Here is a 12,216-nt window from a genome sequence, read left to right on the forward strand (position 1 = left end):
AATCAAAGTAAGCATCTGTTTTCTAGAACTCTAATTTATAAGGAAATAAAATACTTGGTTTTTAACTTGAAATTCTTAAAGTTGGGGAACAATCCCATAAACAATTGCAGGTTTCAATTCTTGCTAAAAATTCAAGTAAGTACATTTGACTATGAAACTGAATATATTAACTAGATACACTCCAGACAGATTCAAAGGAGATTATACAGTTTTTATTTTGTATGTAAACCCATGAAAATTCTTATTTGATTCTGAGAATTATACTTTCAAAAGTGGGTCATTCTAGAGTCATCACAGTTCCAGGTAAACGGCACCCTTGTACTTATATATCTTCCTTGACTTACAATTGTGTTACATGCCAATAAACCCATTCTAAGTTGAAAATATCCTAAGTAAAAAATATATTTACTACACCTCACCTACCAAACATCATAGCTCAGCCTAGCTTACTTTACTTACTTTTACTTACTTCTGAGCTCAGAACACTCACTGAAGCCTATAGTTGGGCCAAATCATCTGACATAAAGCTTATTTTCTAATCAAGTATTGACTATCTCATACAATTTATTAATATTGTGCTGACAGTGAGAAACAGAACAGTGTCTGGGTCAAGTAGTCATAAAGTATGTTGGCTGTCTGCCCTCGGGATCTCATACCTGACAGGGATCTGCCACTGTCCCTGCCCAGCATCATGAGAGGATTATGCTGCATACACCACTAGCTCAGAAAAAGAACAAAATCCCAAATTCAAAGTATGATTTCTACTGAGTACCTATTTTTTTCTCCATCATAAAGTTGAAAATCCTAAGTCAAATTATCTTAAGTCAGAGACTATGTGTAGTATACTCTATAATATTTTTATCACAATCTTTCATAATAATGAGCCCTGACATGAAAATCCTCTTAACCAGTAAACAAGATCAGTACAGAGAGCACCCATACAAAGTGTGATGAGCATCACCTTCATAGAAATTCAAATTTTAAGAATTTCAGAATGTTAGAAAGTACTACACATCTTTTGAACCTTTACTTTCAGTAGTAGAGGTAATAGCAAAGATAATTTTTCAACCTGGGCTTGCTTTCTTTGCTAAAGCCTGTTTCCATAGTCCTAAACATCTGAAATCTTGCTCTTCCTTAAATCAATTCACCATGACAAAAACAGATATACTAACCTCACAAGTGAAATTATGAATCCATTTGCAGTACATGGAGTTTAAAATTTGTAAAACTGAACTCTATTCTAAACTGAAAGTAGTCAACATTTTTTCCTACCACACAGCACTAGTGGTCACTGCTAACTGAGTCCCTATTAGATTCTGTAACAATGGATTTCAGAACCTTATAACTTTGGAAATTTATATCCTAAAATATACTTACTATATTACTTAAACATGTAAGAAAGCAAATGGATTTCAAAGACTCAAAAGTCACTGTTGAGAGTCTTTTTTTTTTTTTTTTGATGTTCAAACCCAATGCCTAGACATACACTCAACAGCTGCATAATCAGCCAAGTGAGGGAATCAAAACAGCATCTTACTGATAGAGGTCTGGAGAGATCATGATCAGTCAATAAAGAAATTCACATACCCTCTGAGCACTCACAAACAGCTTGTGAATGATTTTGCCAGCATGTCCTCTTCCTGCACCCACGACTAACACTTCAGGCTGCTCCAAAAGGCAACTCACAAACCTAGGGGAAAGAGGTAGTGAAAGCACAGAAAGCAAGCTGCTGCTCAGTTCACACTGTGTCAGTCCTCCCAGATTAATTTTGTAGACAAACTCTCAAAGTGATACTGGCTAAACCTACTAAGGCTAGAGCGGAACTTTTTAAAGTGGAACTTTTATAAGGGACATTTGGAAATAAAATAGACTCAAGTGACAATCTTACTGCCTTTCAACTGTTTTCATAAAATTTTTTAAAACTCATCTCTGGGGGTGGCTGGGTGGCTCAGCTGATTAAGCGTCAGACTTCTGATTTCAGCTCAAGTCATGACTTTAGGGTCGTGAGATCAAGCTCTTTGTCGGAGTCTGCATTCAGTGGGAATCTGCTTCGATATTCTCTCTCTCTGCCCCTACACTACTCTCACACCCCTCTCTCTCTCAAATAAGTAAATAAATCTAAAAAAGCTAAACAAAACCTCTGTCGAAGGGTAAAAAGAAATAGTCTATTTCTTTGAGAATAGCAGCTTAGAAAATACTACAGTAAATAAAAGATTAAAACAGTATTTTGGAGGGGGTGCCTGAGTGGCTCAGTTAAGCATCTGCCTCTTGATTTCAGCTCAGGTCATGATCTCAGGGTCATGAGATCGAGCCCCACACTGGGCTCCACCCTGTGTATGGAGACTGCTTGAGATTCTTTGCCTCAGCCCCGCCCCCCATTCACACTTGCTCTCTCTAAAGTAAGTGAATAAATAAAATCTTAAAAACAAAACAAACAGTATTTTTGGACAACAGAAACCAATTCATACACATTCACACTTGCTCTCTCTAAAGTAAGTGAATAAATCTTAAAAACAAAACAAACAGTATTTTTGGACAACAGAAACCAATTCATACATATACAGCAAAGCAATCATCCATATCTCTCATTTTTGTTCTTTTAAAGTGGGTGTATATGTGTGCCTGCATGCATATGTGCTTAGAATACACATTTTGCTTGGCAAAGCCTCAACTGTGCCACTATGTGCTGGAAACACTACACCTCCAAGTCACAGAGAACGTATGTGGAGCTATCAGCATCGAAGGCACCATTCCTGCACCACTAATTCATACTGCTATTTTAGAAACAATTCCCTTGATTAGTGCTTATTCTTCTGATTTAAAAAGGAAGGAGTTTTCAAGAGCAAAGAAGGCTAGGAAAAAATTACTCTCAACACAAGATTAAAATTCTAATAAGAACTTGTTAAGAGCTATCACACATGCCTTGATCATATTATCTTCATTAGTTAGCATCAATAATGCCACTTCATTTCTGAAAAGGGTGATGAAGAATTTAAAGTTATGATAAATTCAAGTTGTTGAAATAACAAATTTGGAAACACTTTATCGCAATTAAAATAATATTGTTCTTTCAAGTACCACAGGCAAAAATGGAAAGGGACTCATACTGACAGGTAATGGTGCCAAGTCTCTTTCAGGAGGAGAAGATTGACCAGGTCATCTGTATCATCCTGGAGAGGCCATCTGGTCACCCTTTCAAAACATGTTCACAAGGTGCACAGGATATGCACCTTTGCTTTCAAAAATCTTGTTTAAAGTTAAATAAATAACTAGGAATACTGAGCAGAAATACAATTTCAGAACACCTCAGTCTGTGGTAAAGGAACAGTGAAAACTAAGCAAAGAGAGAAAGCAAAGCTCTGGGGCATTTCAAGTAACAAAGAGTGACTAGCTTTTCCACAGGAAACTGCAGGGACATCTCCAAGAGCAAACAAGGACATACTAGAAAAAAAGACCCGGTAGACTTGTTTCTAAATGTGGAAGGAATGGAAATGTCTCACAAATACCCAGAAATACAGGAGAGGTCACAGTCTATGATAATTAAATATTTTTCTGTCTCTAGCTGATGCTTGTTACAAATAATACAGGGTACCACAAAAGAATTGAAATATTCTATTAAAATGTTCTAAAGAGAGTGGTGGCTTTTCCTACAGACAAAAGGTACTCAATTATCAATTACCTTTCAAGATCTTCTTTTTCCTCCTCTTGTTCACATTTCTCAGTTCCAAACTTGGCTTTCAGTGAGCGGGCTCTGGCAATTATAGCTTCTACATTAGTAATTTGATGGATGATTTCCTAACAGTGGGAAAGGGAGAGACATACATTGGAAAACAGGAGAGGGAAAAAAGCAGCCTTTAAAAATTTATCTTCAAAATAATCACTGCCAACTAGGGAGAACACTTGGCAAGATACTGATACCACAGCAAACTTACTTCCAATTTCTTGTCTTCTGGATTGGGGAAGTGCAAAACTTTACTGGAATGGGTTATTATCTGCTTTATAATCTTCTTAACTGAAGAAATGTTTTCCAGATTTTCTATTTTTAAGAAGATCAAAACCATTATTAAGCCAGGGAAAATATACTTCCATTTTGGAAACGAACTAATGACTAATCAAATAAGATATTTACCTTCTTCCTTTACCTTGAGTACAGCTGCATGAATTACACAAGGTAACAGGTGCCGAGCAAGGTCTGCAGGTTTCTGTACTGCCAGATAGTGCAGCACCTGAAGGAGGTATAAAGATACACGAATGATCAATGTAGCTATCAAAGAATAAAACAGCCACTTATGAAAGAAGAAAAAAATCCTGTGCATCTCTGAACTCACATCTGTAACAAGAGTTGAGGAGAGCTCTCTTCTCTTAGTACCTTGCCCTACTCATCTAGTTAAGTAGCTACTACCCACAATGGTTAAGAATAACATTACTGAAAATTAATAAGGACTTCAGTATTTTATAGTGATGAATATGCCCCCATTTTTTTCTTCTTTCCAAAATGTAATATATGGAAATTAGGAAAATACAAAGAAAATAAAAACCTTCTGTAAAGTATACCACCTAGAGTAACAATTGTTGATGGTGGAACATTCTACTTCCAGGATTTTTTAAGACACTGAATACACAGACTAGGTGAACTAGTATTAGGTATGTAAAATACTGTTTTGTAACCTGCTTTACTCACTTAACATTTCTAAACATTGAGACCTTCGACTAATTTTTTGGTTTATTGTTTTTCCAAAATGGAAATTGTTTTATTACTGTTCTAATTAAAAAAAATACAGAGAAGTTGTATATAATACATGGACCTACCTTTAAGCTCCTTATTCAACAGCAATAAAGACAAAAGAAATCTAATCTCATAACACGAACCCGGATGATAAATGCTCACAGATTTCAAGAATGAATGAATGAATACATACATACATACATACACAGAAGTATAATGCAAAAGATCTCCAGAAATCCTACTTCCTAAGGAGCAACACATTTTTGTGTTTATCTTCTCAGACTTACTTCAATGTCCATTTAAACACAAAGATAGAAGCATATTCAATTTCTTAACAAAAAACTATACTATAGGGGCACCTGGGTGGCTCAGTCGTTAAGTGTCTGCCTTCAGCTCAGGTCATGATCCCAGGGTCCTAGGATCAAGACCCACTTCGGGCTCCCTGCTCAACGGGAAGTCTGCCTCTTCCTCTCCCACTCCCTCTGATTGTGTTCCCTCTCTTGGTGTGTCTCTCTCCGTCAAATAAATAAATAAAATCTTAAAAAAAAAAAAAAAAACAACCCTACAGTATACATACTATTTATAACTTGCTTTCTTCATTTAATGACTTATAACCTTTACTTTTTGGCTTGGAGAATTCTGTGTGGTTTGAAAATTTTTTAAAATTAAGAAATATACATACCGGAGTACTAATACATAGCCTAAAGATAACATGAACACTTGTTGGGGCGCCTGGGTGGCTCAGTGGTTTAAGCCTCTGCCTTCAGCTCAGGTCATGATCTCGGGGTCCTGGGATCGAGCCCCACGTCGGGCTCTCTGCTCAGCAGGGAGCCTGCTTCCCCCTTCTCTCTCTCTGCCTGCCTCTCTGCCTACTTGTGATCTCTCTCTGTCAAATAAATAAATAAATAATCTATAAAAAGATAACATGAACACTTGTTTACACACCACCAGCCAGCTTAAGAAAAAGAATATCACCAGGACTTTCCAAATCCCTGTGTGCCTCTCTGATCAAGTCTCCCCTCCGCATACACCCCACCATCAATAAGTAACTACTAATCATTCTTTTGCTTGTCTACATAGTTTTCTCACATATGTGTGTAGCCCCAAACAATGTATTGCTTAGTTTGGTCTGGGTCGAATCTTTGTTATAAACGGAATGTTTCTGGTTCTGATCCTCAGCAACTTGTATAGAGCATTGTTTTTGAGATGAATATGTTGAAACATACTGTAGTTTATTGATTTTCATTCATTAAAATGCTCCTCCACTAATGGTCAGCCCCTCCCATTTTTGGCTATTACAAATAAGGTTCCCATTCTATTATTGGGTATGTTCCTTAGTGTACATGTAGAGGAATTTCTTTAGAGGAATTTCTTGAGGGCATATACCTAAAAACAGAACTGGATATATACAAGATAATGCCAAATGATTTTTTTTTGCACTGAAATCATATTCCAAAGGAATATGGAAGTAGGCTCCCCGCTGAGCAGAGAGCCCGATGTGGGGCTCAATCCCAAGACTCTGGAATCATGACCTGAGCCGAAAGCAAAGGCTTAACCCACTGAGCCACCCAGGTGCCCCAGTTTCACTTTTTTGCTGTGATGAATCATCCTGTCAATATCCGTATATTCAATCTCCTCAGTTTTTATTTAACATCCTTTTCCTATTCCAGGAGCCCATCCAGGATACCACATTATGTTTAGTAGTCATATTTCTAGGCTCCCCTCATTATGTGACACTTTCTTAGACTCTGCTTGTGTTTACTGATCTTGACAGTTTTTTTTTTTAAGATTTATTCATTTATTTAAGAGAGAGAAAAAGTGACTGTGGAGCTCAACACAGGGACCCTGAGATCATGATCTGAGCTAAAACCAAGATTCAAGTGCTTAACCAACTAAGCCACCCAGGTGCCCCTGACCTTGACAGTTTTAAGAAATTTTAGTCAGGTATTTTCTAAAAAGTACCTCCACTGGAACTTATGTAATATCTTTCTCAATCAAAATAGGATTAGGGAACTTTGGGAGAAAATGAGAGAGCTGTACTCTTTTCATCACCTCTTACCAAGGGTACATGAAACTCATCAGTATTGATTTACCCATGTTGCTAAACTTGCTTACCTGGCTAAGACAGTATTTGTCAGGTTTCTGTACTGTGAAGTTACTCATTTTCTCCAATTTGCATACTGCACTCTTTGGAAGGAAGTCACTATGCACGGTACATGCTTACACAATGGCGAGTTCTGTTCCATATCATGGGCAAAGCAGGTTTGAAGTTCTGCATAGATTTGTCTCTTCTCGCCAATTTATTCAATCATTTATTTGTAATACTACAGACTCAAGGATGTTTATTTTATTTGAGTTACAGTACTTTATTTTGCTGCTCCAATTGCTCTAATATTGGCCACTGGGTAATGTTTCGACTGGTACCTGTGTCCCTTTAATATACTCTTAAGAGTTGTGTGCTGTGGATTTTATTTTTCCAGCTCTTTTTTAGAACAGAAGGTTTCTCATTTTGGGTTTACCTAATGCTTCCTCATGTTTAGATGCAGAATATGCATTCATGGGTCACTGCATAAGTACTCTTGGATCCTTCAGAGTATCACATCTCGATGCAGACAATCTGCATCTACCCCTTATTAATATTAGCTTTGAACATCCACTCAAGGTATTGCCCCATTTCTCTACTACACAGTTATTATTCCGTTGCAATTTTCCAGTTGTCTTGAAGAGACACTTTAAAACCATGCAACTATGATACCCTTCACCCAAACTTCCACCTAGACATCTTCTGATGATTTTCACATGAACCAATCTTTCCTATGAATATGGTCATAAAATGAAGAGTTTCCTACTCCAGCATATCCTCCATATTTATCGGTCATCTTTGAGCTGAAATGCCTCCAATCTCTCTCATTTTTTTAATCTGCAAATTGTCAATGTGGACCCATGGGTTCCAATTTTTTCCCAGTCGTTTATAGGTCATTTCTTCCTTAGTTATTTGCCATTCAAACTGTCCATATTTGGTGAGTAAGAATCCCTTCAAACTACCTCCTTATGTTATGCCCCTATCTTTTTGTAAGCAGTTCCTTATCTCCTGGCAACATAGAATGTTCCACGCTCATACCTTCCTTGTCCCAACTCTGAAATCAGCTATTTCACTGAGGAGAGCTTGGTTGCTTTTAATGAGGAATATTCTAGAAATCAATATACATATATATGTGTGTGCGTGTGTTCACTGCTACTGAATGTCACTTCTTCTAGACTCTTTCAGAAAAAAGCTACAAAATATATATATGCATATGGACATACCCACATATCTATCCATACTTTAAAAACCCATGGGTCTACACCAATACCACCAATTCCAATGCACTGCCATCTGGTCTTCCTTTCTTTCTTCAATTCCATGTTTGTATCTCACTTCCACAATGAGAATTCTGGCTTCCAACAACACCAAAACATTTAATAACTCATTTGCTCAAAAAATGATCCACCTAAAAGTTTCAGAATTGCTTACCCAACACCACTACAAAAAAAATCTAGAAAAAAGAGTTTAGGATTTATCTGCAGTTCTCTCCCAACTCTCCCCATACCTGGAGGTATATATTCAAACATATCTTATGTGATCAACCTCTGCTTGCTTTCAGTTTTGGTCATTTCTCCTCTTTCCATTCTTGTTGGTTTATTTTAATTTTTTAATATGCAGACAGTTAACATTTTTCCAGAAGTCAAAAGTATATAGAAAGTATACTCTTTCCTAAATGTTATTTCCTCCCATATTCCTTTTACTCTATTTTTTCCTCCCCTTTCAAGCATTCTGGATAACTAATTTCAGTGTTCTCTGTTTGTGAAGATAAATTTCTCTTTGTGAAGATAAACAGACACGTTTTCTTAATCTCCCCTTTTTACACAAAATGAAGTGTAATATATATTCATTTGCACTTTACTTTTCTCTTAAAAACATATCCTAGAAATCACTATCAGTTAATAGATATTTTCCTCATTATTTTTAACAGCTACATAGTCCTCAGTTATGAAGATGAATCACAGTATTCAATAAAGCTTCTAAGTTGGGGCATATAAAGAGTTTCCACTATTTTCTAATTATAATTTATTCAGCAATGAACAACTTGGTGCATCTTTATTTTTCGTTGTAGAAAATATTAATGTAAATTCCTAGAAGTGGGATTGCTTTGGGGGTGGAAGGGTAAATGCATATGTAAATTTCATTAAATACTGGGGTTGTATCATCCTGCCTCTCACCAGTAATGTATGAGAGTTGTGGCCTCAGGGCCTGAGTGTTAATTAATCTGTTAAATTTTTACCAATGTGATGTGTGAAAAATGGTTATCTCAGTGAAATTTTCTTTTTTTTTTTTTTAAAGATTTTATTTATTTATTTGACAGAGAAATCACAAGTAGACAGAGAGGCAGGCAGAGAGAGAGAGAGAGGGAAGCAGGCTCCCTGCTGAGCAGAGAGCCCGATGCGGGACTCGATCCCAGGACTCTGAGATCATGACCTGAGCCGAAGGCAGCGGCTTAACCCACTGAGCCACCCAGGCGCCCCTCAGTGAAATTTTCTAATTTGCATTTCTCTTATTATGAATGAAGCTGAACATCTTTTTGAAAAGTTTAAGGGTAATTATCTTTTGGGGGGATGAGTTATCTCCTCGTGTCTCTTGCCCATATTTCTAGAGTATTTTGGCCCTTTATCTGTAAATACATATATTTCTCCCAGTTTACAAATATTTCTATCATTTGTCTTTTGACTTTTCTTTCTCAGTCCATTCTTGTGTGTGGTATGAGAAACAGATCTAATTTTATCTTTTGCCAAATGGCTATTCAGTTACCCCAAAACAACTTATTAAAAGGTCCATCTAGGGGAACCTGTGTGGCTCAGTCAGTTAAACACCAGATTCTTTTTTTTTTTTTTTAAAGATTTTATTTATTTCTTTGACAGAGAGAGATTACAAGTAGACAGAGAGGCAGGCAGAGAGAGAGAGAGAGGGAAGCAGGCTCCCTGCTGAGCAGAGAGCCCGATGCGGGACTCGATCCCAGGACCCTGAGATCATGACCTGAGCCGAAGGCAGCGGCTTAACCCACTGAGCCACCCAGGCACCCCTAAACACCAGATTCTTGACTTGGGCTCAGGTCATGCATGATCTCAGCGTTGTGAGATTAAGCCCCTGGTCAAGCCCCTCGTCAAGCCTGAGTCCAGTTCCATGCACAGCATGTTTAGATTCTCTCTATCCCTCTCCCTCGGCCTCTCCAACCCCCTTTAAAAAGCCCCCTTTAAAAAATACCAGTGATTTGAGATGCCATTTTTATCCTAGACTAAATTTCTACAAGCACCCATGAACTTTCTATTCGGTTTTACTGGGCTGTCTAGTTATGCACCATTATCCCATTATTTAAATAGTGAGGCTGTGGGGCGCCTGGGTGGCTCAGTGGTTTAAGCCGCTGTTCAGGTCATGATCTCAGGGTCCTGGGATTGAGTCCCACATCGGGCTCTCTGCTTGGCAGGGAGCCTGCTTCCCTCTCACTCTCTCTGCCTGCCTCTCTGCCTACCTGGGATCTCTGTCAAATAAATAAATAAAATCTTTTTAAAAAATTTTTAAATAAATAAATAAATAAACAATGAAGCTGTGTACTATGCTTTAGTATCTGGTCAGGTTATTTGGCCCCCATCTGCCCTTGCCACCCCTCACCCATTTACCTACCTCTTAGCTCTTTCTTTTCCATCTACTCTTAGCTACTCTTGCATGCTTTTTTAAAATAACAATTTACCCATTTAAAGTGTACAATCCAATGGTTTTAGGTATATTCAATATATATATTTTCGTACAACCAAAACCACAATTAATATTAGAACCTTTCCATCACCCAAAAAGAAACCCATTAACAGTCACTTTCTAAACCTGAGTCCTAAGCCTGCATGTTTATTTTTCCAAATAAATTTAAGTATCAACTTGTCTGGCTCCATGGTAAAGACTTTTGGTATTTAAAAAAAAAAAAAAAAAAAAAGACTTTTGGTATTTTATTGGGACTGCATTAAATTTATAAATTAATGTAAAGTGAACTAACTTTAATGATGTTGAGACTTTCTAACCAAGAACAAGCAATATCTATTGTTCAACAGTTTTATTGTCTTTATTCATATTTCTAACATTTCTGGTTAGGTTTATTTCTAGATATTTCACCATTTTTTTCCCTCTTATAATGAAAAGAAAATGTCATTTACATCTTCAGAGTGATTATTATTTGTGTATATGACTACAGCTAGATACATATTAACTTTATATCCTGCTGCCTTGCTGACTTCTTCTGTAGGAATTACTTTCATCACTGATTCTTTAGATTTTTCCAGGTATACTGCTACCTTATCTACAAATAAAAAGTTCTTCTTTTCAAGTCTTAGGCTTCTGCTTTCTCTTTTTTTTTTTTTTAATTTTTATTTCTATGTTTTTATTTACTTACTTATTTATTAAACATTTTGTTTATTTATTTGACAGAGAGAGAAATCACAAGCAGGCAGAGAGGCAGGCAGAGAGAGGAAGGAAGCAGGCTCCCTGCTGAGCAGAGAACCCGATGCGGGCTGATCCCAGGACGCTGGGATCATGACCTGAGCCAAAGGCAGAGGCTTTAACCCACTGAACCACCCAGGCGCCCCTGCTTTCTTTTTTTTTTTTTTCTTTCAATTTATTTATTTTCAGAAAAACAGTATTCATTATTTTTTCACCACACCCAGTGCTCCATGCAATCCGTGTCTTCTTTCTCTTTTTTAATTGTAGTGGGTAATAACTTCAGAATAACATTAAATGGAAGTGGAGACAGTAGGCACCATTGCCTCATTCCTGACCTTAGTGAGAATAACTCTAGGGTTCCCCCTGTTAAGATGCTGTGTTTAGGACTGAGGTATATATATATTTTTCATTTTAAGCATATCTACTCATTCTTATTTCTCAATTTTATTAGGAGTATTAAATTTTATCAAAGACTTTTTCAGTATATATGGAAATGATATATTTTCTGCTTAAGCCTATTAATGAAGTTAATAAGTAGATTTCCAAATAATCATTGCTGCAGTCAACATTTATTATTTTCTTAAAGTGGGGAGAGACTTGTTCACTTAAGATTTTGCATTCAATTTCTTAAGTACTATAGTCTGTACTTTCTTTTTTTTTTTTTAAAGATTTTATTTATTTATTTGACAGAGAGAGATCACAAGTAGGCAGAGAGGCAGGCAGAGAGAGAGAGAGAGAGGAGGAAGCAGGCTCCCTGCTGAGCAGAGAGCCCGATGCGGAACTCGATCCCAGGACCCTGACTGAGATCATGACCTGAGCCAAAGGCAGCAGCTTAATCCACTGAGCCACCCAGGCACCCTAGTCTGTACTTTCTTTTATATACTACTTTTATCAGAGTTAGTGACCAATGTTATAGTCAATGTTTCCCATAAAAGAATTTGGGATATTTCCTCCAACTGGTATGCATGGA

The 12,216-nt window shown here is 37.1% G+C and overlaps 1 protein-coding gene across 3 annotated transcripts in view; it reads right to left on the bottom strand.

Moving 5' to 3' along the window:
• RAB3GAP1 (RAB3 GTPase activating protein catalytic subunit 1) overlaps window positions 1-12,216 on the bottom strand; it is a 121,696-nt gene that overhangs the window by 3,981 nt on the left and 105,499 nt on the right. For all 3 annotated transcript variants that reach the window (XM_044242585.1, XM_044242584.1, XM_044242583.1), the window contains 4 exons: window positions 4,130-4,226; window positions 3,933-4,036; window positions 3,680-3,795; window positions 1,588-1,690 (listed from right to left, as the gene is read on the bottom strand). In XM_044242585.1, coding sequence (XP_044098520.1) covers window positions 1,588-1,690; window positions 3,680-3,795; window positions 3,933-4,036; window positions 4,130-4,226 — 420 coding nt within the window. The remainder of the gene's footprint in view (window positions 1-1,587; window positions 1,691-3,679; window positions 3,796-3,932; window positions 4,037-4,129; window positions 4,227-12,216) is intronic.

Source organism: Neovison vison, chromosome 3 (genome assembly GCF_020171115.1).
Source record: "Neovison vison isolate M4711 chromosome 3, ASM_NN_V1, whole genome shotgun sequence".
NCBI lineage: Eukaryota > Metazoa > Chordata > Mammalia > Carnivora > Mustelidae > Neogale > Neogale vison.